The 26,112-nt window shown below is 46.5% G+C and overlaps 3 protein-coding genes across 17 annotated transcripts in view; 2 read left to right on the top strand and 1 right to left on the bottom strand.

Annotated features, from left to right (window-relative positions):
• Window positions 1-18,109, top strand: part of LOC115052827 (peripheral plasma membrane protein CASK) — a 32,124-nt gene extending 14,015 nt beyond the window's left edge. The window contains exons 6-28 of one of the 10 annotated variants that reach the window (XM_029517211.1): window positions 3,245-3,347; window positions 3,519-3,694; window positions 4,094-4,216; window positions 4,472-4,555; window positions 4,787-4,886; window positions 5,555-5,572; window positions 6,879-7,000; window positions 7,230-7,307; window positions 7,392-7,472; window positions 8,473-8,661; window positions 8,915-8,993; window positions 9,109-9,194; window positions 10,152-10,220; window positions 10,300-10,368; window positions 10,500-10,535; window positions 11,456-11,494; window positions 11,788-11,984; window positions 12,543-12,658; window positions 13,444-13,524; window positions 14,822-14,902; window positions 15,008-15,210; window positions 15,512-15,595; window positions 16,189-18,108. In XM_029517211.1, coding sequence (XP_029373071.1) covers window positions 3,245-3,347; window positions 3,519-3,694; window positions 4,094-4,216; window positions 4,472-4,555; window positions 4,787-4,886; window positions 5,555-5,572; window positions 6,879-7,000; window positions 7,230-7,307; window positions 7,392-7,472; window positions 8,473-8,661; window positions 8,915-8,993; window positions 9,109-9,194; window positions 10,152-10,220; window positions 10,300-10,368; window positions 10,500-10,535; window positions 11,456-11,494; window positions 11,788-11,984; window positions 12,543-12,658; window positions 13,444-13,524; window positions 14,822-14,902; window positions 15,008-15,210; window positions 15,512-15,595; window positions 16,189-16,365 — 2,391 coding nt within the window. In that variant the 3' untranslated portion in view covers window positions 16,366-18,108. Of the gene's footprint in view, window positions 1-3,244; window positions 3,348-3,518; window positions 3,713-4,093; window positions 4,217-4,471; window positions 4,556-4,786; window positions 4,887-5,554; window positions 5,573-6,878; window positions 7,001-7,229; window positions 7,308-7,391; window positions 7,473-8,472; window positions 8,662-8,914; window positions 8,994-9,108; window positions 9,195-10,151; window positions 10,221-10,299; window positions 10,369-10,499; window positions 10,536-11,455; window positions 11,495-11,787; window positions 11,985-12,542; window positions 12,659-13,443; window positions 13,525-14,821; window positions 14,903-15,007; window positions 15,211-15,511; window positions 15,596-16,188 lie in introns of all 10 variants that reach the window. The other 9 variants (XM_029517267.1, XM_029517239.1, XM_029517202.1 and 6 more) reach the window with 9 other exon arrangements.
• gpr34a (G protein-coupled receptor 34a) lies at window positions 11-23,073 on the bottom strand. Of its 6 annotated transcripts, XM_029517325.1 has the most exons (11): window positions 22,935-23,073; window positions 11,279-11,321; window positions 10,872-11,174; window positions 5,402-10,769; window positions 4,361-4,463; window positions 4,036-4,166; window positions 3,506-3,661; window positions 3,223-3,386; window positions 2,092-2,343; window positions 1,883-1,992; window positions 11-1,468 (listed from the first exon to the last, which is right to left on the bottom strand). In XM_029517325.1, exons 9-11 carry the CDS (start codon window positions 2,117-2,119, stop codon window positions 206-208), a joined length of 1,401 nt encoding a protein of 466 aa, XP_029373185.1. In that variant the 5' UTR covers window positions 2,120-2,343; window positions 3,223-3,386; window positions 3,506-3,661; window positions 4,036-4,166; window positions 4,361-4,463; window positions 5,402-10,769; window positions 10,872-11,174; window positions 11,279-11,321; window positions 22,935-23,073; the 3' UTR covers window positions 11-205. The 6 variants fall into 6 exon arrangements, with proteins under 6 accessions (XP_029373185.1, XP_029373156.1, XP_029373167.1 ...); XM_029517296.1 differs by having other exon boundaries at window positions 4,036-4,169; window positions 4,361-10,769; XM_029517307.1 differs by having other exon boundaries at window positions 4,361-10,769.
• Window positions 20,453-22,199, top strand: LOC115052896 (nuclear receptor subfamily 0 group B member 1-like). The gene is made up of 2 exons (XM_029517354.1): window positions 20,453-21,082; window positions 21,195-22,199. Exons 1-2 carry the CDS (start codon window positions 20,500-20,502, stop codon window positions 21,419-21,421), a joined length of 810 nt encoding a protein of 269 aa, XP_029373214.1. The 5' UTR covers window positions 20,453-20,499; the 3' UTR covers window positions 21,422-22,199.
• Window positions 23,074-26,112: the final 3,039 nt, after the last annotated feature.

Genomic DNA, 26,112 nt, shown 5'->3' with positions numbered 1-26,112 from the left:
TAGAAAAAGCTGCAGTCAAGGCAGTCACTGAAATTTTTAATTTTTAAATAATGATTAAGAAAAATGTAATGTCGAAACAAAGAATATGTGCAGGAAAAAAGAAAAACTGTATTTGTTTTCACAGAGAATGAGCTGATTGGTGCAGCCCTTGTTTGAAATAATAGTCCTTATGTTGGTCCTTACATGACTGCAAATGGCAAACTTGTCAGTGCTGTTGACCTGCAGGCGGCAATGTGATCAATCCTGTGCGGCGGAGGGTGGAGTTGGCGACACAGATGCTGGTTCTTGGGGTGATTGAGGGAGTTTGTGGTTCATGGCTGGGTAAAGCCCAAGGCACGGATGTCCGCCTGAACTCAGTTGTTGAGCTGTTGGAAGCCACCCATTTACTGAAGTGATTCCCAAGCACCTGAAGGGCGGTTTTGCGTACAGAGCCGGACAGCAGAAAGTACATGATGGGATCCAAACAGCTGTTGAAGGCGGAGAATAACAGCATCACCTCGTTGGTACGGTCCACCATCTGCAAGTAGTCACACGGCGCCGTTGTGCTGAGCTGGGAGAGGATGTACACGGGTCGAAAGGCGTGGTAGGGCCCGAAACACAGGGTGAAGAGAAAGAGCACAAAGAAGGATTTCTTGGCTGTTCGGTTGTATTTATGAGAGTTGGGGAGGTCGGGCTTGGCCCGTGACACCCTCAGCAGCTGGGAGGCGATCTTTGCATAAGAGACCACGAGCATGGTGAAGACGAGCCAGAACGAGAGCACCAGTACTGCATTGAAATAGGCTTTTCCCCAGGCTTTCTGCCGATGCTTGAACTGGAAGCACTGGTTGTTGTTCTCGCTGTCCTCTGGCATGGCGATCATGGGCACCACCGCTATCAGCGAAAACCCCCACAGAACTGTGCACGCCACACAACTCCATGGCCAGTTGCGTCCCCGCAGCCTCATTGTGATGCCTCTCCGTGCTCGACCTTTTCCCTTCAATCTCAAGTATCTGTCCAGGCTGATGAGGCCCAGCAACAAGATACTGAGGTACATGTTCATGTAAAAGAGATTTCCCACGAGTTTGCAGGCCACCGGCCCCAGAAGCCATTTGTTGTCATAGTAGTGGTAGAAGACTCTGAAGGGCAGACACGCCAGCAGCACCAGATCGGCCACGGCGCAGTTGATGAGGAACACTCTCACAGAATTGCGGCTGGAGTGCAAGAAAAGGAAAACCCACAGGGCGAAGAGGTTGCCTATGAGTCCAAACACAAAGAAGAGGGAGTAGGAGACCATCAGAGGCAGACGGAGCGTCGTGTCATCAAATGAGCAATTGGTGTGGTTTGAGGAGGCAGGGGTGGTGGAAGCGGAGGGAAGAGATGCAGAGAAAGATGACTCTGAGATGAGAAGAGTGGACTCAAATGAGGTGGGGGCCGGGAACGCAGCCATCTTGTCTGAGGAGCACCAACTCTCAGGATACTTGGTGGAGCTCTGAGAAAGAAAAAGGAAGCACCTTTCATCAGATCACGATCTCTGAATGATCATTATCAGACAGAATCAAAGGTGGAGCGAGAAGCGTGTACGTCACTGCAGTTTCACAGTAACTAGTGATGCATGGGGCTCGCAGATGTAAAGGTCACACACGTCATGTTGTGTGAAAATAGACTGGCCTTAATTTATTTAATCAACATCACAAAAGACATTCAACTCTTGGAAGAGTGGTGTTGAATACTCTGCAAAAAGCTTGTTCTACAGTAATTTACTTGTGGGAGCGAGAGTCATGGCTGACTGAAAATTTCAAGCTTGTTTAATGCACAAATTCCAGTTATAAATTTTTGCAGTGTGAAGAGCCTTTGGCTGGCTGGCTGCTGTGAGCAGATGTTGGTATTGAAGCAGGACACTCACCAGCAATGTTCCCTCTGTGGGAGGCTCAGCACAGCTGTAGTTTAAACGCTTGTGAATGTTGAGAGAAGGATGTGAGAGCAGCAGTCCGGCAGGCACGTTCCTCCATGAAACTTTATAAATGACAAAAGATTGACCTGATTGATCAATATTTAACATGCCAAAATGGGTCAAAACTGCAGCACTTGTCCCTTTTCTGTTGCATTTGTCACCTTTGTCTTCAGTCTGTGAGTGTATCATGGAGCGTGCGGGGGCATCTGCTCCTCTCTTTTCTGCTGAGGTGTTGATGGTTTTAGTCTTTTCCTGACTGAAGAGCTAGACTCTGTGCACCCTCTTGAAGGATGAGTGCTTAGTCTGCTGGTCTTTTTCTGTCTGCGTCTTGCTCTCTCTCTCTCTCTCTCTCTCTCTCAGTATGCTTCTCTGTGCTCACACCACTTTGCGCCACATCCTCCCCCATGTGTTCCCTGATAAAGAGAAGTACATAAGTCTTAACAGCTGTACAAGAAGGCAGGAAGTGAGACCGTCAATACCACCGCCACTGCTACTCCCACACGTAGCTGTTTAGCGTGGCCCATGTATTCTGTGGGTCTTCTCAGCTCAGCAATGTATGTCTTGACGTTACTTACTGGAATTGACACACATGCTGTATTTATGTATGTATGATATTGGAAGGCATGCAGGGCATGCAAGTAGTAATAATCTTCTGGCTAGCTAGTAGGTGTTCTCACTTGTCCTTTGACAAACAAAGGAAGGAGAATGCAGTCAGCCTGATCAGTGTCCTAGTTTTATGAACTCCTTGTTGTTAGGGGTTCAAGCTGGCCTGTGGGCAGTTGAATGTCTCTGTTAGTCATCACTTTGTACATATGAAAAAAATGTAACTTTGCAATTGGGGTGCTTTTGCAACGGGGCACTTGGCAGCGGTTCCACCTGTGTACTGGGTTGCTAATCAATATGTATTTGGCATCTACTTGTATCCACCTCATTCTGGGTGTACAACGCAGGAAGTGGAATAGAAATGTTGAGCTTGTTACGTATAGGAAAGGAAGAATAGAAATTATGCATCTTCAGTTGACGCTTGCTATCCATTTTGCATCAACCAAATCCTGGGCAAGAAGTGTTTCCTGTGTATATATATCATAATGAAAAAGTGGTTATTGATGTGCGAGTGGTTTCTTCATTCTGAAACTGTGGTTTAGGAAGCATCAATTGAACATACATCTTGTGCACTTTTGCACATTAAGAGGATACCAAAGTTATGCAAGAGCTGCAGAGAAATGTAGATTTAACTTGCTGTTAGTCTGTGTCATTGCAAAAAGCAGCAAATAATGATAGAGCTTTGTCACCATCTCATGTTTTCCTCTGTAGCCTCACTGTGTGCTGCTGGCCTCGAAGGAGAACTCTGCTCCGGTGAAACTAGGAGGTTTTGGAGTGGCAATACAGCTGGGAGAGTCAGGCTTGGTGGCTGGAGGTACGGAGAACATGCAGGCCTTCCTTTCCCTGACACATGCTATTTAAAGCAGTGAACAGATATTTTGTACTTATTTGGATAATTGATGAACCTGTATGTAAACATGCACTTCCCCACCCTGAGTATCATTTATGTGAATTGCTCTTAAAATGTACCACCTGCTCTTTCCAGGTCGAGTTGGAACACCCCACTTCATGGCCCCAGAGGTGGTGAAGCGGGAACCGTATGGCAAACCGGTGGATGTGTGGGGATGCGGAGTCATCCTCTTCATCCTCCTGTCTGGCTGCCTGCCCTTCTATGGCACCAAGGAGCGCCTGTTTGAGGCCATAATAAAGGGGAAATATAAGGTAAGAAATGGCTTTGGTGTTGGGCCTATGATTTATGTTGTCAACCCTCCATGCCACTTTGATGCAGAGCAAGCAGCAGAAGCTTGTAGTTGACAGGACAGACATGTAGCTCAGTGTGCTAATCAGTGGAGAATATGGTGGCAGCAGATAGTTATAGGGACCATGTTGCAATATTGTGCATGGAGCTGTGGCTAAATAGTGGCAACCAGTCTTGAAGTAACTTAGCAGACTGGGACATTTTAACCAAACATAAAAAGAGTATCCTCACTGAAAGCAAAGTATATGTTTAGTGTCAAAAGTTGAGAGGCACATGTGACAAAAGCTTGTTAGCTCTGTCTTACAAGCTTTTGTGGTTTAAGCTTGGTTCTGTGGGTGATTGTATTGATTCTTTGTCCTCAGATGAATCCCCGTCAGTGGGCCCACATCTCAGAGAGTGCCAAAGACCTGGTGAGACGCATGCTGATGTTGGACCCTGCTGAGAGAATCACTGTCTATGAGGCCCTGAACCATCCCTGGCTGAAGGTGAGACCATGCAGTCACTGTACTTGAAAGAAACTCAGGTGCAATTGAGATCAGTGAAAATAGATGTGGGGAAACTCTGGCAGAGTACAGTCTCTGACCTCAATGTTTATAAATGAAACCCGCTGTGATTGTAAAACCAATTACCTTTGTGTCGGTGGCCCAAGATCACTTGTTTTTAGGAAGTGCAACAGTTCTGCTCTGGCCTCTGTTCTGGGCCTGCTCAAACACGCATGTATTGTTGTTTGTTCTGTGCAGGAGAGAGACAGGTATGCTTACAAAATTCACTTGCCTGAAACGGTGGAACAGCTGAGGAAGTTCAATGCCAGAAGGAAGCTGAAGGTTAGTGTGCAACCAAAGAAAAGATCAGAGGAAATGGCCTGCATGTCTCTTCTAATCACTGACCTGGATCTTAGTGTGTCATGAGTTGTCTCAGTGTTGTAAGGTTTTGTTTTTTTTTTTCTTTTTTTTGGAAATGTGTCCTGGAAGGGCAAAAAAAAAACAAAAAACAAAACAAGAGTCTGACCTCACAGAGTAGTTTAATAGCTCTACTCTCCCTACTCTGTATTGAAGGGTGCGGTGTTGGCTGCTGTGTCCAGCCACAAGTTTAACTCTTACTATGGTGACCCCCCAGAGGAACTCCATGACTTCTCAGATGACCCCACTTCTTCAGGTAAAGCTCACAACATGTAGGTGCCACAAAGGTGACAGTGGACAGAGCAAACTGTACAAAGTGATGTTAGTGATGGAATGTAGTGTGAAGTAAGTCACTTAGAGATGAATGCAACGGAAACACTGTTAGCAGAGTTTCTATTTATGACTGTGATTTCTAGCTGTCTGTGGAGAACTTCCTCTCTTTGAGCAAAGACAGATGTTGCCCAATGGCCTCACTTCCCTGTCTCAGCTGTGGACTTTCATTTCCTTTAGATAAGACTTACAGCTGGTACCTGCTGGTAGTTATCAGAAAGCAGAGTCAGAATGTGTGCCTGTGTGAAGCAGGTGAAAGTGACTGTATAAATGAGCAGCTGGATATACTGGATTGTATGTAGTTAGAGCTGAGGTAGGCAGTCTATAGTGGACTGATGGTTTGCTTGAGTAGTTGGTCAGTGACTAGCACTGTGGAGTAGCTGAGAAAAGAAAAAAAAAAAGAAAAAGAAAGGGAAAACCTGAAATCCTGCTACTGCTAACCTGCCTGTGTGCTGCCAACTCTCTGACTCTGTTGTTGTGTCATTTTGTGGTGGTCATCTCTGTGCACCTGTAGTAGCTGTGAAGCTCCTCTAACTGCAACCTATTTTCTTTGGTGTTTGTTTCTTCTTCTTCTTCTTCTGCTGTGCCATGTAGGACTGCTAGCTGCTGAAAGTACGTATCACACGTCCCACTTGCAGAATTGCCATGTACTGTGTAGTCATGATGTTGTCACCTGCTTGTTTTCTTGCAGCTTTTAGTATTTCCCCCCCTCAGTGTTGAATGATTGGGGTCTTTCATGGCTTCCTCTTTTTCCTCCTCCCCTGAAGCAGGGACCATTTCCCCATTCTGTCTGTTGTCTATGTTTATTAATGTGACTAAATGGGCTTGGTTTGAAGGAGGTGCTTTTCTTGCAAATGCTGAAACACAGCTGAAGTACATCTGTAATAATGTAGTTTGTGAGTAGAGGGAACAGTTTGTGTAATGAAGAGCAAAGGTTGTGAGAAGAAGATGTCAGGCCTCAGTGACTATATGCTGTGTTTGGTTTTCTATAACTGCACTTGCAGTGAATCCCCCAAATAGAAGACAGAATGTTGAGATCCCAACTACTCTCACCAGGGGATAGTTGTGGGACTTGTGGTAATGGAATGATGAAGGGTGCTGTATTTAAAAGCCCTGTCCTCAATCTTGAGTGTGAGGAATGCCAACAAATGTGAGGTTAATAATGACTGTAATAGTAAATGGTAGTCGTGGGAGTCTTTGTCTGTCTGGCAGTTTTCGGAGTGTGGTTTAGAAAATGTGAAGCATGCAATGCTGTGGCTGTAAATGTGATGTATAAGTCATTAGCCTATGGGTGCAAATGAGTTTGTAGAATGTATTTTAGGTAGCCTTAGATGTGCTCACCATGTAATCCAGTTGGTGGGGCTCCAAGTACTCTTATTAATACATAAAGTGTATGTGGGCAATGTGTCTGAATGGAGTTGTTTGATGGTGTCTTTATGCACTTTGACTAAAATGAATAGTATTTGGTTTTAATGAGTATCTTTGGATTAGGTGTATCTATCAAGTGTATTTGGTGTGGTGCCTCTAACCATCAGCCAAACTGTGACTTTCAGGAATGATTTGTTCTGATTATTGATGCAATGTACTGCTGTTTCTCTGGTTTTGCTGCATGTGTGGGCGATGCAGCAGGTACTTGGGGTGAATAAGTTGTGTGTACGTGTGAGATCTGTGTTGTGATGTTTGTTTGAGATAGTTTCTGTTGTTTTTGGTGGATGTTGTGGTTGTGTCCCCTGTACATGGATGTGTAATGGGGTTATGTGTTTGTGGTGTTTGTCTTGTTTGGTGCTTGCATTCAGTTTTGTGTTGAATGTTTGTGGGGACTGCTCTGTGTAGTAGGGAATGCTTCTGTGTAATTGATTAAGTCTGCTCTTATGTGTGAGAGTGATAGTGCTTTGTGTATCTGTGTGCGTGCACTTAGGGGCAGTATCCCAGGTTTTGGATAGTCTTGAGGAGATTCACGCCTTGACGGACTGCAGTGAGAAAGACATGGACTTCCTGCACAGTGTCTTCCAGGATCAGCACCTGCACACTTTACTTGATGTGAGTACACTATGGTTATTCTAATCAGTCAAGATCAATCACTCAGGAGTCTTTCTTGTCATAATGAGGATGGAGTGTGATGTGGAACACTTCTGTCTTAAAGAAAGTGCACCCAAATGTTCCACTCTGCTGTGTAGTTCTGTTTTAGTTGACCCTTGTAATGGAGAAGTGCTTGTTCTCACAATGCAAATAGTACATTTATGGTGCATGTTGTGGTCTGTTGTTTCAGCTTTATGACAAAATCAACACCAGGTCGTCTCCTCAGATCAGAAATCCTCCGAGTGATGGTGTGCAGAGAGCGAAAGAGGTGAGGAGATAGCAGGTCATGCTAATACTGATTGATGTGAAGGAGGTGCATGGCTCAAGAATGATCCCCTTTCTTCTTCACCAGGTGCTGGAAACCATCTCCTGTTACCCAGAGAACATGGAGGCCAAGGAGCTCAGGAGGATTCTCACGCAGCCACACTTCATGGTGGGATATAATGCAAAAAAACATGCCCTTATCTGTGTTAGTGGATGTGTGTGTGTGTGAGAAACTGGGAGAGAGAGAGAGAGAGAGAGATTAAGTTCTACTGTGTGAGAAGCAGGGGGTGGTTTGACAACCTGTAAAACTCTGTAGACCACAAAGCTGCTTAGCACCTGAGCTGGAAGAGCTGTGGGAGAGGAATAAGATAGTAGTGCAGTAGAAAGAGCAGGAGTGGTAGGAAGAGAGGGCTAAGGTGTGGATCTAAAGTGAGTGTAGGTGTGGATGTATGTTGGATGCATGCAGTGGCCCCTGATGGATGTGGGAGTGGCTCAGTGATAGTTTGGCAGAAGGGGTGTATGGTTCATGTTTGTGGAAAGGTAGGAATCTTTCCAGGGAGAGTAATTAGTGTCAGCACTTATGGTCTAATGTTGTGTGTGGAAAAGTGTGCAATAGGAATGAGTGTAGTGAGTAGAGTTTACATAGTGTGTTTGTCTTGTAAAAGGTCTTTATGGGTGGAGCATTATGTATTATAGGCAGCAAGTTGGAGGGGGTGGGGGGACTTTGGTGGAGCTGTAGTGTGTGTTGGTTCAATCCAATTAGGTAATAAGCAGCTGCTCTCTGACCTGATGTCATTTGGTGCAGCCACTAAGTGGTGTAGCTTCAGAAGCAGGTGTGAATGTCTCATGCTCATGGAGAGAGGTGTGTTGGAGTTGATGAGGTCCTGTTGGTTTGATGTAGAAATGAGGTGTGAATGTGTATCTTCAGTGTGTATGTCATCTGATCAGTGCCAGTAATGCTTGCTTTAGGTAGAAAATTATGAATATATGACTGGCTGAGGTGTTGTGAGTGTGTAGTGAAGGATGCATGGGAAGTGTGGGGTGTGATGGGGAGGCAAAAAGTGGGATGACTAGAATAGATTATTAACAGGAGATAGCTCCTATGTAGCTGTGCCACAGGTGTAAATGAATTGTTAATATGTAGTGTGTTTTGTTTCCTTGGGGTCCAGGCCCTTCTGCAGACTCATGATGTTGTGGCCCACGAGGTCTACAGTGACGAGGCGTTGAGGGTGACTCCTCCGCCTACCTCGCCCTACCTGAACGGAGACTCACCAGACAGCACCAACGGTGACATGGACTTGGAGAATGTTACCAGGGTTCGCCTGGTCCAGTTTCAGAAGAACACAGATGAACCTATGGTATGTTCAAGAGTGCTGAGAAGTATGCATGGGTGGGGGTTAGGTGTCAATGACAGAGAAAGAGTTAGTGTGTATGTATGTGTAGCAGCAGCAGGTCATTAATGGTGTCAATGTCAAGGAAAATGGGTAAGTAGATGAGAAAGGGAGTCTGTGAGGGACAGAATTGGTGAATGATTGTGGGTGGTTTGCTGTAAATGCTTAGAACTACTGAGAGGTGTCTTTTTATGTCTGATGTGCTGCTTGTGTCTTGTAGGGCATCACTCTGAAGATGAATGACCTGAACCACTGTATTGTGGCTCGAATCATGCACGGAGGAATGATTCATCGACAAGGTAGTTAACTAAGTAGTAACACCAAGTATGAGGGAAATGGGTGAAGGTGAAGTTGATAATGGGTGTTTTTGGTCCTGGTTGTATCTTTCACCAGTCTGTGGTTTTTCTACTGTAGGGACTCTACACGTAGGAGATGAGATACGAGAGATCAATGGCATCAGTGTTGCCAATCAGACGGTGGAGCAGCTTCAGAAGATGCTGGTGAGTCACTGAAATGATCATGTTAGTCCTCTGTGGCAGGACAGTGTAGGTGATGTAGCCATGTCCTTGTCAATAGTGTTTCACCAGAGAGGGTTCATGATAGTACACTGGCTGTGTGAGGGAATATGAAGCATATGTGCAGAGCTAGTAATGGCGGTGTGCTATTACATTAATGTCTGCTGGGAGTGGGGTAGTTTCAGGAGGTGTTGTCACTGTAGCTGTGTTCTAAGGTTAGAAAGCTATGGGGCTGTGTAGTTACAGGTGTTATGGTGGAAAAGTCAGAGAGAGCACATTAAGGAGAACACAATGTCCTCACTGGGATTCTCCTAATAGGCTAGTGTTAGCACCAGTGGATGTGGTGAAGTAACTTCAGCTGTTGTTGTGAAGAGGAAAGAGTGTAGATTCACATGGAACTGATGACCGCACTTTAATCTGTCATATCATATGCTGTGTGTGGGTTAGAGGCTGGTAGCTGGTGTTATGCAGAGTAGATGTTGTCACAGATATGTATGTAATATGTTGCTGTTGAGTGTTAGGGTTGAAGAAAAGTGAGACGTGTCTTTAGTGTATGCAGCAAAGCATTAAGTGTTCCAGGACACCAACAGTTGTGTGGAAGCTGTGAGAATAAAATGGAGTGGTGTAAGTAGTTAGTGTGAGGTGGTGCTCTTTGTCGGACACCAAGCATAGATGATATGGTCTCACCTCTGTGTGGTGTAAATGTGTAATATGCAGAGTTTTACTGGGTGTAAGTGTAGAGTTAGGTAGTGTGGTGAGTTTGAGTTGGTGGACGTGAGGATAGGCTTTAGTGGTGATAGTGCTGTGCTTTTGTGGTGTTTGTGCAGAGCTTGACAGTGTGAAGCAGGTGAGTGTGCACTGGTGAATGGGGCTGACTGTAGGTGTGTTGCAATGGGTTGTTGTTGTCGTCCTTGTAATGTGCCTCTCTTGACTTTCTTACAGAGGGAGATGAGGGGTAGCATCACGTTCAAGATTGTACCGAGTTACCGATCCCAGTCCATGCCATGTGAGGTAGGTCATGTGTGGAAGAAATGGTTGTTATAGTGTGTTATAGACAGAAGCCTTGTTGAATGTTGTGTTGTATCTGCAGAAGGAGTCACCAGAGGTATCCCGACAATCACCAGCCAATGGCCATGCAAGTGTCACCAGTTCAGTCTTGGTAAGTGGCAGCAGACTAGTAAGAGAGCAATGTGAAAGATGAACAAGAGTAATAAAATGGATTGGGGTAGAGTGTGTCTGTGTAACTCTGTCATAATAGTTTGAATGGCACTTATCTTTTGCACCAATCAGGACCTGCCATCTACCATTCAGCCCAAAGGCCGACAGGTGAGAAGTGTGGTGTTATTATGTAGCATGCTCCAATGGTAGTAGTTAGAAGTGGGGGTAGCATGCAGCGGAAATGGAGAAAGGAACAAGCCAAGCAGCTGTGTTAGAGTTTTATTGGTCAATGCATGTATGTGTTGTTGCTGCTGCTCCATTGTGAATGTGTTGAAGGCTTGGCCTGTCCACGATGAACATAGGAAAGGGTTCCCAGTGGGTTGGGCCCATTGGAGAAGACGCCTGCAGACAAATGAGCCAATGGTGAACTGACAGAGGAGCTAGGCTAATGGAAAGCAAGCAGTTTGCCAAAGAAGTGCAGGTTCAAGATGAAAAGAGCAATACCTGTAGTTCAAGGCGCGTAAGCATCGTGACCTGGGCCTTTGGCCGGTGTCTTTGCTCGGTGGACTTGCGCAGGTAGACTTGCAGGTCTTTACCCATGTCGGTCTTCACTCAGGGCGGCTTGCACGTCGCCAGGCTTTGCACGTCGCAGAGCTGACGTCGCAGGGCCGGATGCTGGCTGAACGCTGGCTGAACGCAGGCTGGACGCTGGCTGACGCTTCCGCTGACGCTTCAGTCTGCTTGCCCATTACAAAGAGCTCCATCTCAGGACTCAGCCAATCACGCAGCAGGCTCAATTAAACACACCTGTTGAACACAGGTGTTCTCAGTTGGCTGCTACCCAATTGGCTACTTTGCTCATCCCAAAAGGCGGAACTAGCCTTAAAGGGCCCTTTCCTTCAGCTACTCACCCAGGCACCGCTCTCCTGCTCCCTCTTGGGAACGCCAACCACACTACGAAAAAAAGAGATAACAACAGGGTCAATAACAACACATTGCTCTTTAGCAGCCCTACAAACCCTATTCCTTTGTTCATGCCCAACACAATTCCTACTGCATGACATGTAATACTCTCAACCCCCTCATAGATCTCCCGACCAGCTATCAAGGACAAATTGTCCATTAAGGTAAGCTCCTCCTGTAGAGGTAGACCCCCAACTCTCCCTCATTGTGCTGTCCCACTCAGATCAATGCTAGACCTGTCAAGGCCCTCCTTTAACCACTTTTGCCCCAGCTACTCATCGTGATCTGTGTCTGTACCCCTTCCCCACCCCAGCTTGCACACCTCAGTCACTCCCCTTTCCCCCAAAACCATTTCCCATCCTACACAAACACACACATCAACAACAAGCTCACTCTCTCAGCACATCCTATGATAACCAGAGCTATCCTCTCTTGTTTCAATCCACACATTCCTTAGATTTACGTACGTGCTCAATTCGAATACGACCCAGCTAAGGATGACCTCATCCCATGTAAAGAGGCTGGCATTCGCTTCAGGGTAGGCGACATAATTCAAATCATCTCCAAAGACGACCACAACTGGTGGCAAGGAAAACTTGAGAACACCAAGAATGGCACAGCCGGACTCATCCCCTCTCCCGAACTGCAAGAGTGGTGAGCGCTAACAATCACTCAACCTACCCTTGCCACTATCCATTCAACCAATCACTTCCATTACCCCCACAGCCACTTCACACATTCCATTAAAACAACATGCTTTTTCAGTGCACACAAATATCTCCCAAAAGCACATCTCTAACACCACTACACCACAACCTAGCCTGATTCTCCACACCTCCAACAACCTACATCGCTCACTTCTCAACATCAGTCTCCACACAAACACCACTAAAGCACACCACCTACACCACAACCTATCCCCAGTTCCTACTACTCACACTCCCTGCATCAATTGCTTGATCAAAGTGGCACAGCCACACTACTTCACAGCCAAGTCCTACACAGCCACTGACCTTCATAACCCCTCCCACATCAAACAAACTAACTAGTTCTTTTATGTGCACACCCCCAACACATTTGCATATGTTACAAACACACATCACACGACATAATCCACACCCTATTCTTCACAAGCCATTGCTGATCCCTGACCCCCATCCTATCTACCCTTCAACTCCATCTACTCATAACACTTACTGTCTTCCATTCCAGGCGCGTGGCATGCATAGCCATGGAAAAAACCAAACAGGAGCAACAAGCCAGCTGTACCTGGTTTGGCAAGAAGAAGAAACAATACAAAGACAAGTACCTGGCCAAGCACAACGCAGGTAACGGAGCCTACATTGCTCCCATCATAAAGTGTCACTGCCGCATGTCAGTGTTTCCTACTAAATACTTCCCCTGCCTCTTCTTCTATGACAATTTTGCAAACAACTGCTTTGTTGTGATGTTCTCTCATTCTAATTATCCTCTGATAAAGTGTCTCTTAATTAACCCTTCCACTCCCACTCCCTTTGTCCATATTTCATGCTGTCTCTTACCCACTGACATCGCTGCATGTAAGTAACTCCAGACAGCTGGCACCCAGCCTCTGTGTTATTCTTCCTCTTCCTCCTCCTCCCTTTGCTTTGATACTTTATCCTCTTCCTAATGTCTCCTTGACTTTTGAACAGCCACTACTTTGGTGTATCATGAGCAATGAAAGTCAAATGCCTATTTGCTTCGATCACTTTGAGCTTACAACCACATAAGCCCCAGGTAAATAATGCTTGGTTCAGCCATTTGACCTTCACCAAGCCTACTCTGAAATTGCCCTCAGGTCTTTCACTTCCTTCCTGATCTGCTGAACCTCCATCTTACTACAGACACCCTACTTCATTTATGCAGCAGGACATTGGGATTAGTGTGTGCCTCATTGCACTTACATGATTACAGCAGCACAACAGAGTAGCACTCACCACCCACTTCTCAACCAAGTGGCTTCATTTCTAACTCTGCTACATCTAAGACATATACTACATTGGGTATCAGGCCACTCTCTATCATAGCTAATTAAACAAGTCCACCAATGCATGGCAAACCTAGACCATCACTTGTCTCCTCTGCCCTACAGTGTTTGACCAACTAGATCTTGTGACATATGAAGAAGTGGTCAAACTGCCATCTTTCAAGAGGAAAACACTCGTCCTGCTCGGTAAACACACACTGCAACTGCTGTTTGTCCATTTGTTTGTATGACACCATGAACTCATCCAAGCCTGCATGAACAAGGCCTATGTCACTGCTCTATTGCCCCCATGACGCCCCTTTCTCTGTGGACATTACACTATGCATTCTACCACCTCCAAGCTGCACCACACAACTGCACAACACTGTGTCACACATCAGAATAACTGCTAACCTGCAACCTATTTCCCAAACACACCAGTCCCACACACTACTGCAATCCCTCCAAACACACAACCACCCAATCCACAACCCAACACTGCGTCAATGTGATCTCATCAAAGGACTCCATCTGCCACACATTGAAGGCCTACTCCACTCACCACTGCCATGCCCCATGGCCTGACTGCTGACACCTACATTAACCTAACACTGACAAACTGATGATGGCACCAGTAGGTTGCACAAGTCACACACACAGACTCATGACACTGCACCACTTCCACTGCTACCATTGAAACTAACCATAAGAACCCTGCTTCTGCACACACACATTAGTCTCACACCCACTTTTCTTTTTCTGAGTCAACCACACATTGCAGACACATCTATAACACAACAAGCCACCACACTTCAGAAACTCCTATCCACTGCTATTTTCTCACACCTACAGCTTCTACCTTCAATCCTATTCTTCCTGGCAACATTTGTGGGGGAAACCCAGGGCAATTGAAACACTTTTCATGCACTCTTTGCATTTTTCCATTTGCTACACTCTTCTTCTACACCAGCTACCACGACATATTCCACTGCATTTATGGAGCTCCACTGCCCTTAACTCATCTAACACATTATACACAGAGAGCCAACTACAACTCCTACATAGCAGCTGCTTGCACCCAAAAAGTCACACACATTAACCATATCCCAAACTACAAGGAATGTCTCCCTCCATTTATCACTTACAGTCAGCTGGGAAAATCTAACCATTTATGACAAATAGGGTCTACAGCAGCAGCACCACATCAGTGCCAACTTGCAATACTAAACTCCCAAGCCTTGCATTTTGACAACTCAGCCACATCAAAAGGACACTTAATTGACCTCCACAAGAAACCCCCACTGACACTGTCATCTGTATGCAGCTACAGCATTCAGGACTCCTTTTTCTCTCTCCATTACACCCAATCAGCCTATTTTCTTAAAGGCAACAAACAGGACCCTCTGTGTTAGTTTCTCCAAATATCTTTGCTACATTTGATGAGTGACCTTATGAACCAACTCACATGCCAGCACTTCAAGCTCTGCTATCTCTTTTCATCCAGGTGCACATGGGGTCGGAAGGAGGCACATCAAGAACACCCTCATAACCAAACATCCTGATCGGTTCGCCTACCCCATTCCTCGTAAGGACACACACAGAACACAGGCACTGCTCCCCTTCTAGCCCTGAAGCATTACACGTAGCCATAGTTTCCCTAACTCACCCCTCCACCTTTGTCCCCACTCAGACACTACACGTCCACCTAAGAAGGACGAGGAGAACGGAAAGAACTACTACTTTGTGTCTCACGACCAAATGATGCAGGACATCAGCAACAATGACTACCTGGAATATGGCAGCCATGAAGACGCCATGTATGGCACCAGGCTGGAGACCATCAGGCAGATCCACGCACAGGGCATGATCTCCATCCTGGATGTGGAACCACAGGTAACCCTCTACTCCTCTTCACCACTGTGCTACACAACAGACACCACCATGACTGGTCTGTCTGTCACCACCTCATCTCTAAGCAGCTTTGGCCATACAATGCCAGCCCAATCATTACTTACTTTGACTCAAACATAACTATTGCTTCTACTTCACATAAAAACACCTATTTCATCTCCCACCTCAGCTCTCCAGTTTGCAACTACTTATTTGTCTAAAAGCTTCATATTATTTGTGCCATTTGCTGACACTATTGTTCTGAAAACAACCTAACCTCATCTCTTTCTCTCCCACTTATCAGGCACTAAAGATCCTCAGGACAGCCGAGTTTGCTCCCTATGTTGTCTTTATTGCAGCTCCCACCATCACCCCCAGCATGACTGAGGTACAGCTGCACTGGCATACACTGACACCCCTTCACTCACATGTTCACTCACTCTCTATGACTCCAAACTTGCCACCTCTAAGCTAATGAAAGACTGTAAAAACCTTCATGCTCTCTCTTCTATTGGCTCTCTCACTGCCTCCCTCCAACACATTACTCCTGTTTGCTTTAAGTGTGTTTTCATTTTCTTTGGCATGCCTGCTTTCATTTGCACTCGAGGTTCCAAAGTGGTGCAGGAAACTGCCTGTAAGTACTAAGGTTGGACTTGTGTCTGGAATAGATAGTAGTCCCCTCAATTCCCCCCAACACACCTCCTGATGATGCCCTTTGGCCCAACCCCACCTGTCCATTTACACCACAGTCTTCAAAGTTTTAGAAAGGAGCTGCCCTGCCCATTTAAAAGGGCTTCATCATTTAGATAACGCAGTTATCAACAACAGTTACTCTTTGGATTTGAAAGTCCAGCTAAACCATTTGCTACACCACCACTTAAACTCACCAATAACCAAACTCCTTCAAGGCCCATTTTTACATGTGCACATTACAGAATGCAAACAAAGCCCATCCTCTTTCTCTTCACACCCACCCCTCAGGATGACTCTCTGGAGCGGCTTCAGAAGGAATCAGAGATGCTCCAGCAGACCTACGCCCACTACTTTGACCAGACCATCATCAACAACGAAATCGACGACACCATCCGCCTGCTGGAGGAGGCTGTAGACCTGGTGTCAGCCACTCCTCAGTGGGTCCCTGTGTCCTGGGTCTACTGACACACAATCACCAACTGCCTCTCAACAAATGCAGACACTCCTCTTTGTTCACATTCCCCCAAGTCACATCTCCCTCATCACGGCTGTACGGCTATGTAGATAAACTCTTGTGGAAAAATATCAGAGATGAAGAAACTGTTAACTCTGAAACCTCACGACAGAGACTTCAACCTCCCACCTGTCCCTCTCCTCAACTAACAGCCTGCAAGGCCACTGTTGTGTACATATATACATATATATATATATATATATAAATATATATATATAAATGACAACACAAAAAAAACTGATTATGGTTCTGTCCTCATATTGTTGAAGGGTGGGGAGTGAAGGGGGTGGGTGGTGTGGTAGATATTTTGTACCTTTCTTTTGTAATTGACAGATGGGTGTTACTATCTGAGGCAATAGTGAGCATGACCACAAAGCAGTCTTACATGGGTGCCTGTGTGTACATCTGTGCGCACACACACACGTGTGTGTGTGTGCGCGTGTGTGTGTGTGTGTCTGTCTGTCTGTCTGTGTGTTTTGACCTTTTAAAGCACTTCCTGCGGTACTCTGTGTCCTCCTCTCTCACATCCCCCTGTAACATCTACCTGTGACAAACAGGCCTAACTCTGAAGCACATATGAAGCTGCTACAGTGGCAACAATTAACTCCCTCAGCTCCATCAGAGCAAAGCAAAAAGCACAGGAAACTTGGCAGTTTCACACCTCCCACCCCTTTTATTTATTTACTTCACCAGCCCTCTGTGCCTGTCAGTTTGTCAAAGGAGCACACTGCATCCCCCTACATTGTCCCCATACAGCCCATCATTTCCCTACCCCACCTTTGTTTACATGTCAGTTTGCACAAAACGGACAATGAAGAAGACAACAAGGCGTACACCATTCTCCAACAGTCCTCACAGTTTTTGCTTCATCTTGCTCCTCTCCCACATCAGTCACCACATCAAGAGGACCATTAAATATGAGCACGGGACGACCCTACCGCTGCTACTACATGGACCCTGGACTGGTATACACCTAAAGGAAAAAAAATACATACATAAATAAGAACTACAAGAAAAGACAGATAAATGACACTAACTAACGGGAAAGAAGAAAACAAACTGCCTCATTTGCGCCTCGGGAGAAAGTCTCTAACACCTATGCACACCCCTGGTTTCCACCACAAAGACTGCCACGACGCCCCTTTTCTTCTTTCCTGTCCCAGCCGTTCACGCCATCGGGCAAAAGAGAAGGGCCTCTCATCAGCAGGACAGACACAATCCCCGAGCCACCATTTCGGAGTCGTTAACTGTTGTCTTTAAAAATACAAGAAATGTTCTTGTTTCTAAGGAGAGAAAATAACTAAATTTTGTGTGTAACTGTTTCAATGGTGCGTACGTCTTGAGTGAACTACCAAGAGCCAGTGTATATTAACCCTTAAAAGAAGCTCAGTATGTGACATAACCTCTTCATGCTTCACCGGAAGCAGCACAACAGTAACTCAGTGTGGTTCAGCCAGATAAAGAAGAAAACACATCAATAAATAACTGAATAACTAACTAAACCCATGAAATGAACTGTTGCTGTTGTACCGCTTCAGGTAAAGTGTTTTCATTTCAAGTCCTGTGTAAATTATCTCTGCAAATGACAAAAGCAGCTCTTCTGTATGAAATGTTGTTCTTTTTTGTTATTTCATTTTTAAAAAAAATATATATTTCCTTTTACGTGTTTAAAGTAAACTGCCTCGCCTCCCTTTCATTACAGCTGTGTGTTTGCATTCAGGCATAAACATGCCCTCTGAAAGCAGTGAGCCCCACTTTGGAGGAAGCTCGCATGGTGTCGGCTGGATTTCTCAATGATCCCTTTTTAATGAGACACTCCACCTACTGGACTATGTAAATCCGGACTACTCTCAATGCCGTGCCCAGGAGGAAGACCAAACAAAGGCCTGCAAGAAACCATCTACTGCTCATTAATAACTAACAACTGCATTGTTTACCATTCTTCCAAAACAACGCTGGGGTCAAACAGCTGCCAGTAATAAACCTGCTTCTTTCACACTTCTCAAGGAGACACACAGCATCTGTTCATTAAAAGAGGATTGCAACGCTTCTGCGGGACATATTCAGGGTTTTACTCATTCTATGCAAAGCCTGCTCACAAGTTCATTAACTAGGTGGCATTCTTTTTTAGCCACATTGGTTTTGCCATTTGTATGCAACATATGCTTCATGCTGCCCCTAACAGGCAATCACAAAGAGTCCAACAGCCCATACCAAGCTCTCAGCAATGACCCTGACCACACATCAGCTTCAAGCCTTACCCTGACAGATGGGCCTCACATTAAAGGGTCAATCCGCCCCAGTTCCAGCAGTACAGAACAGTCCAGCAGCCTGCTTCTCTTGAGTTAACACAGCAACTATTTCCACATACAACAAAACCAACTTCATGAACTTCAGACAAAAGAAGCCAGTCTTGTTCACATGGTGCAAATGAGGCAGCTGTACAGATGCACTTTAATCTAATATTTTCCTGGTATACTAAGATGTATGACTTTCTGCTGCTTCTTCACCCCCCCCCCCCCTTGACGGAAATTCATTTGACCCTCTAACGACCTTCAGCAGCAACACGTTCTTACTAAATGACCCATTTCCAGCTCCACACATTTCTCACGCGCTGCCCTGTACCATTCCTATTGGACAAGTTCTCTGCTCTGCTACTCTGACAAAAAAAGACACATCTGCTTTTTCTGCAGAGCTTTCACATCCTACACCTTAAACTTTGAATATAAAACAACACTAGTCTACACATCAGACAGCGCTGTCTGACTCTAAATGTCAAGTTTGCTCTACAAGTCACTCCTTCTCTCTAAAACCACACTGAAACAAAGAGGAGCTCTGGGAATTCATGTTCTCACTCGAGCCTTTTCCTGCCACAGGGGCTTGTTTGAACATGACATGATAAAGTGTGAGACCCAGATGACAACCACACTCCTCATAGACAAGCCTGACTAAAACAGCTAAAGGTTGTTATAGCTACTACCTTCGAAAAGCACTGATGTCCTTCAGAAGTCCGAATATTATTCAGCCCGCTTGTGTCTTCAAATGATCTTCATCTAATCTACAAGCTGTTTGCATCGAGCAACACATTCTCCACACTTTGTTCCTGCAGAAACCAATTCTCATCCAAGGAGAGCCACATGTCCTTGTAGGATGTGTACCACTTTAAAACTAAGGCTGAGGAACTGCAAAAAAACTCCTTCCTCTGTTGAAAAAGTGTGATTACATTGGCGCTCTCAAAGCAACACAACAACGTCTCACATACAAATTCTCCTCCCAAAGTGAAGAGGGGAGAATCAGTTCCTCATCACACGCAGCCACACCCAACCTGGAGGTCACCACCACTTTCTGATGATTTCTCAAAGGACTTCACAGACCAGGACATGAAAGGGGAGGGACAGGATCATTGAATCCACAGCTTCAGTGAACGTCAACAAACATCCTGATTAAAATTTACAATTACGCTGCTTCACTATTGACTATTAAGGGCACAGCCCCGAACTGACGGAGCCTCAGCGTCATTATCATCATTTTCAGCCAGTCATGATGTGCACGAACCTGCTGTGGACTATAAACAACGTTTCTTGTGCAGACATCAGCTTTCTGTGAATCTCAGTGAGATTTACAACAGAAGCCAGTCACACACATACCAACCTGCAGCACTTTCTTCAGCTGCTGCCTGTCTCACACTCGACCATCTGCACATTGAAGGCATGTTCAAGGTCTCAGGTGGAGCCACACACAGACAACCCACTGAACCTCCTGAGCCACCTTTGGCAGCAAAGCCAACAGAGACAGGAGGTAACGACAGCAGGGTGATGCTCGGGCAGAGGCCATGATGGCCTCCACACCAGACCTCCACATGTTGCAAGGCAATGTGAGTTTACCTGTGTGTTGGCCTCTAACTATCAGACCGCAAACAGTCACTGTGAATATTCACTGAATAAACAATCTTTGCTGCTCCTCTAAACAAACCCACATTCAGTCAGCATGACGAAACACGCCGAGTGGATCAAATAAAATACAGAGAGATGAAATACATGCTAATGTGAGATACTGGGCGGAGTTGTGGTGCTTTTATTGTGAAGATGTTTGGGGGCTGGGGGTGGGGGGGGGAGGCAGCCTATAAAGGAGGTGCTCCCCCCTCCCTCATCGCATCAGTCCACAGCATCATGTCCTGCTGCAGGTGCGGACTCAGGGGGGAGGCGGAGCGGGGCAGCATCCTCTTCAGCCTCCTCAACAGAGGCGCTCCGGCTCCGGCCCAGACCAAGCCCCGGTCCTGCTCCTGCGCCTCCAGCAGCCGGCTGGTGTCCGTCCGGGCCCCGCAGCCCGTCTTCACGGCGGCCTGCCGGGTCCTGGCCACAACTTTCCGCTTGGTGAAGAGCGCTCCGTGTTTCGGCGGCCTGCCGGCGGAGGACCAGCGGCGGCTGGTGCGCCGCAGCTGGGCGCCGCTGCTGGTCCTCGGCTTGGCACGGGACTCCGTGGACCTGGACACGGTGGAGACGCGGCAGACCGGGCTGCTGCACGGGATTCTAACGCACAGCCGGGAGCCCCCCGGTGTGCCGGTGGGGGACGTGGAGGGACTCAAACAGTTCGTGGTCCAGTGCAGAGGACTGCGGATCAGCGTCAGGGAGGACGCGTTCCTGAAGGGAGCCCTGATCTTCAGTCCGGGTAAGACCGAGGAGTCCGAACCGGATCCGGTCCGGAGTGTCGCGTGTGCCTGTCTGCTCTGATTGGTGTGACGTCACAGCGTCTCAACTTGTCTCTTAACTTCCTCCCGCAGCTGTGACGCAGCCGGCGTGTCGCGAGTACGTCAGGGCGCTTCAGATGGAGGCCGAGCGCGCGCTCTACGAGCACGTGCGGACGGCGCGCAGGGCCCGCAGGCTGCGCGCGGTCCTGGCCGGGCTGCGGTCCACGGACCCGCACACTGTGGCGGGAATCTTCTTCAGACCCGTGACCGGCACGAGCTACGTGGACGAGCACGTGCTCGCCATGTTCAATGAGTGGTAGAATAAAGCAGGCGCTGCTTATTATTATTATTATTATTATTATTACTACTACTGTTCTTGTGTTACTGTCATTCTGTCTGGTTGTCGGTTTACTGTCAGTATGGATGAATCACTGAATGCAGCTGAGGTTTATTTTATTTTCAAACACAATCACACTAACGCACTGAAAACACTAAAGAACCACTCAACTGTCCACAACCGTCCCCCTCCAGACAGGACTGGACTGGCCTGGCAGCCCACCATGATTATTTATACTTTACACAAACACAAACAACATACCAGAGCACAGATGTGCACATTGTATTGTTTCTACAATTAAGATAAAGCACGGCAGCCTACATAGAAGACAGGAACCGTGTGAGCAAACTGATACACACTCTCACTACTCATCTTGGGAGAGACGGACACACAATTGTCACAATTACCATCAGGATATGAAAATGGATGTCAAAGAAACACCACTACAGATGTCTTTTCAGTGTTTACTTTAATATACTCTTCACACAGTAAGACAGTATATCCATGTAAAACAAAGAGCTCCTCACCAAACCGGCACCTTGAAGTATGAAAAACAGAGAACAAGAGACGCTGCAGTGTAATAATCTCCTATGTTGAGCATTTGAACCCTTTCAGCCAACAATTTCAACAAATGTGTCTAATTGTTCTGTTTGCTTTGCATTTCCTGTATTAATTTCTTATAGTTTTTTTTATTATTATTATTATTATTATTACTACACACACCCCAAACATTTTTTATTCCACATCATTATTTCTGTCATTCCAGCATCTTTCTGACTGCGCACACACATGCATGCATGCACACACACACACACACACACACACACACACACACACACACAAAACAGCCCTCCACCCTCCCAACATGAAACATGCCTGTTCATTTTGCTAACATTTCCCAGGCTGACAGTCGCTATTCTGACCTCCTCCTCCTCATCATCATCATCCCTGAATAGCTTCTCCTTTCCTCTCCAGACCTGCACCCACTTCTGCAGTCAAACTTGCGGTGGCAATGACAAACATATGAGTAAGTTTGACCGGGGAGGGATGAGAATTTTTATAGAATTAGCCCAACGTCCTTCAAGAAAATCAAACTATGGGGCATCACAGCCAATTAAAATGATTATTATTTACTTTTTGGCTGAAATTACGCCAGCCCAAAAAATGGTCTGTCCATGTCCTGTCCCTGCCTCCAAGGGAAAAAGACATCCACAACCCAACACTCCTACAGACCACCTGTCTCCAACACACAGCAAACAGACCAACAACAGCAACAAGCTAAGTAAATATATATTCACAAAGTTAGACACTGACAACTAAACAGGGGTCAGAAGAATCTGCTGTATCTTTGTAATGAATGTTAATAAAATCAGAACACACGCTGTGGCCATTAGCGCCATGTTAGCCATGCTCTTCAATGCCCTCCTAATTATCATCATCATCATCACTGCCATCTGTGGACCCACACACACACACACACACACACAAACACTTACCGATCACACACGTGTAGTGAGCAGCTAACACACCACTGCTTCAGGCTCCATCTGTCTCCTCTGACAGCTTCAGTCGCTGCACCTCCTGCTCAGCAACCCCTCGCCTGGCTTCCTGCTCCGACCTGAGGAACACCAGCCTGCAAGAGACCACCAAAAACACACAATCCTGAAGGAGTTCACCACAAATCTGTGTGCAGAGTCTGAGTGTGAGGTCTCCGCTTAACTCAGGTTGAAATCTAATTTTGCCAACAGGAACGAGAATAACACAAAAACCACCGTGACCACGTGACATTTCTCAGACTCCCCCTGTAGGCCTCCCAGGCTGCCTTCATCAAAGTCAGGCATCAGACACACCAAAGAGGAAACTTGTGCGGCTCATGACACTGAGCTGACGCTGAGCACAGCTTCTCTCCAGATGCAGCCTTTCAAAGCAGCACTACACATTCCAGCTCAGCTTGGAGTTTTAGCAACACAATCTTCTGAGCATTTGCATTATTGTCTCTTTTCCCTCTCAAGCATCTGAGTCTAACACCAGCTAAGCTCATCTGAGATCGCTGCACTTTGCTTTTGGTGCAGGATCCCAGACTGCCAACAACACAGCCAGTGGGCCAAAACACAAACCACAGGAACACACACTCGTCACTGATCCGGTGTGCGAGCAGACTCACAAACCCAGAGCTCCTCTGAAAAGTCTGTCTGCAGCAGAAACAACTGGCTGCCTGTCATTCATCACCTGAAGACACCTGAGGACACCTGAGGACACCTGAAGACACCTGAGGACACCTGAAGACACCTGAGGACCACTGAAGACACCAAAGAACACCTGAAAACACCTGAAGACTGAGTCCACCTGAAGACACCTGAGGACACCTGAAGACACCTGAGGACACCTGAAGACACCTGAGGACCACTGAAGACACAAAAGGACACCTGAGGACACCTGAAAACACCTGAAGACTGACTCCACCTGAAGACTGAGTCCACCTGAAGACACCTGAGGACACCTGAAGACACCTGAGGACCACTGAAGACACTAAAGGACACCTGAGGACACCTGAAAACACCTGAAGACTGAGTCCACCTGAGGACACCTGAGGACACCTGAAGACACCTGAAGACAGAGTCCACCTGAGTCCACCTGAGGACACCTGAGGACCACTGAAGACACTAAAGGACACCTGAGGACACCTGAAAACACCTGAAGACTGAGTCCACCTGAGGACACCTGAGGACACCTGAAGACACCTGAAGACAGAGTCCACCTGAGTCCACCTGAGGACACCTGAGGACACCTGAAGACACCTGAAGACAGAGTCCACCTGAGTCCACCTGAGGACACCTGAGGACCACTGAAGACACCTAAGGACACCTGAAAACACCTGAAGACACCTGAGGACACCTGAAAACACCTGAAGACACCTGAGGACACCTGAGGACACCTGAAGACTGAGTCCACCTGAGGGCACCTGAAAACACCTGAAGACTGAGTCCACCTGAGGGCACCTGAGGACACCTGAGGACACCTGAAAACACCTGAAGACCAAGTCCACCTGAGTCCACCTGAGGACACCTGAGGACCACTGAAGACACCTGAAGACAGAGTCCACCTGAGTCCACCTGAGGACACCTGAGGACCACTGAAGACACCTAAGGACACCTGAAAACACCTGAAGACACCTAAGGACACCTGAAAACACCTGAAGACCAAGTCCACCTGAGTCCACCTGAGGACACCTGAAAACACCTGAAGACTGAGTCCACCTCAGCACCAGGTCCACCTGGGGACACCAAGGACTGAAATCCTGGACCAGAATAAAAGCCCTGAACAATGACCACATCTTCCATCATGTCTCCACATCAGACAATGTCCTTCAACTGTAACTCCCACTAACTTCAGCGGCCGCAGTTTCACTCCGATCTCTGTCTGAATAAACCGATGAACGGACACAACCTCCAAACAAACAAACAAACAAACACACAAACCAGCCACCGATCTTAAACGGGGCTCATTGAAACCACTCGAGCAGAAACAAACTTTGACGCTGTCTGCTCGGTTCACCTGCACGTGTGTTCCTGAACGTAAACCCACAAACACAAACACACTCACAACCAAAAACACACACGTAAACGTTATGAGGTTAGAAGTACTTGCCTTCTCTGATGTTGGACCTTTGAAAGCAAAACAATCCACCACGAAATTTTGTAAACATCCGGACTTCCGGAACTCCTGATACACCTGACTCCTTCCTTCCTTCCTTCCTTCCTTCACTACCCTCCTTCTTCCGGTGTGATCACAGCTCCACCACCGGGCCACATCTCATCACATCCGTTCATTTCAACTTACCTGCAAAACGGACGTGATGAATATAAAACTGTCTCTCTGTTGTTATTCACAGACTGCAAATAATAATAATAATAATAATAATAATAAAAATAATAATAATAATAATAATAAAAAAAAAATAATAATAATAATAAAAATAATAATAATAAAAAAGAGAGTCACAGCTCATTTGGGGGCCATAAAGGATCTTTGTATGATCCGGCAGCAGTTCGTCTGACCCTGCTCCATCCATCACAGTTATCGGCTTCAGATGGCCAAAACATTTCAGATGCGTGATTTCCCCCTCAGGGAGACACACACACACACACACACACACAACCCACCAGCCCACTTCCATCATCAAGGCTCCGGCTGGCTCCTTCCCTCCCGGCATGCTTTGCAAAGGAGGTGCAGGGAGAGCTTTGTCCAGCAGATGACAGCGTTTCACTGTCCTGTGCCTGGAGGACAGGCCACACAGACACACACAGACACACACTGCGCAGTGCACACTCAGTGCTGTCACTAACTTTTTGTTTTGATTATTATTACTATTATTATTGTATATTTCTACGACTGTTTTTCAAATGCTCAGTGAGCTGCACCCAGAGCCACAGCGGCCTCCGACCTCCCAACGACATATAATGAGTCATTAAAGTGTGATCCAGGACTTGCATCACTACCACACACACACACACACACACATATGCACAGGCAGCATCACCATCGTCACCCCTCCAACACAGAGCTGGCCTGGTTCTTCAAGTGGAAGACATCTCACACAGGGCAGAGAGCTCAGAGCTCCAGGTAACAAGCCCCCCCGGGACCCCTGGGGGAGTGTGGTACACCTGCCAGAGT

This window comes from Echeneis naucrates, chromosome 2, assembly GCF_900963305.1.
Source record: "Echeneis naucrates chromosome 2, fEcheNa1.1, whole genome shotgun sequence".
Taxonomy (NCBI): domain Eukaryota; kingdom Metazoa; phylum Chordata; class Actinopteri; order Carangiformes; family Echeneidae; genus Echeneis; species Echeneis naucrates.
This window is presented reverse-complemented; position numbering and strand designations above follow the sequence as displayed.

What these genes read in the sequence shown, in the direction of transcription:
- gpr34a (XM_029517296.1), bottom strand. Translation starts at nt 2,119, where the DNA reads ATGATACACTCACAGACTGAAGACAAAG. An exon ending in CTCACAGACTGAAGACAAAG is followed by an intron (nt 1,993 to 2,091) that starts GTGACAAATGCA and finishes TCATTTATAAAG; the next exon opens with TTTCATGGAGGAACGTGCCT. An exon ending in CCACAGAGGGAACATTGCTG is followed by an intron (nt 1,469 to 1,882) that starts GTGAGTGTCCTG and finishes TTTCTTTCTCAG; the next exon opens with AGCTCCACCAAGTATCCTGA.
- LOC115052896 (XM_029517354.1), top strand. Translation starts at nt 20,500, where the DNA reads ATGTTTGGGGGCTGGGGGTGGGGGGGGGAGGCAGCCTATAAAGGAGGT. An exon ending in AGCCCTGATCTTCAGTCCGG is followed by an intron (nt 21,083 to 21,194) that starts GTAAGACCGAGG and finishes TTCCTCCCGCAG; the next exon opens with CTGTGACGCAGCCGGCGTGT.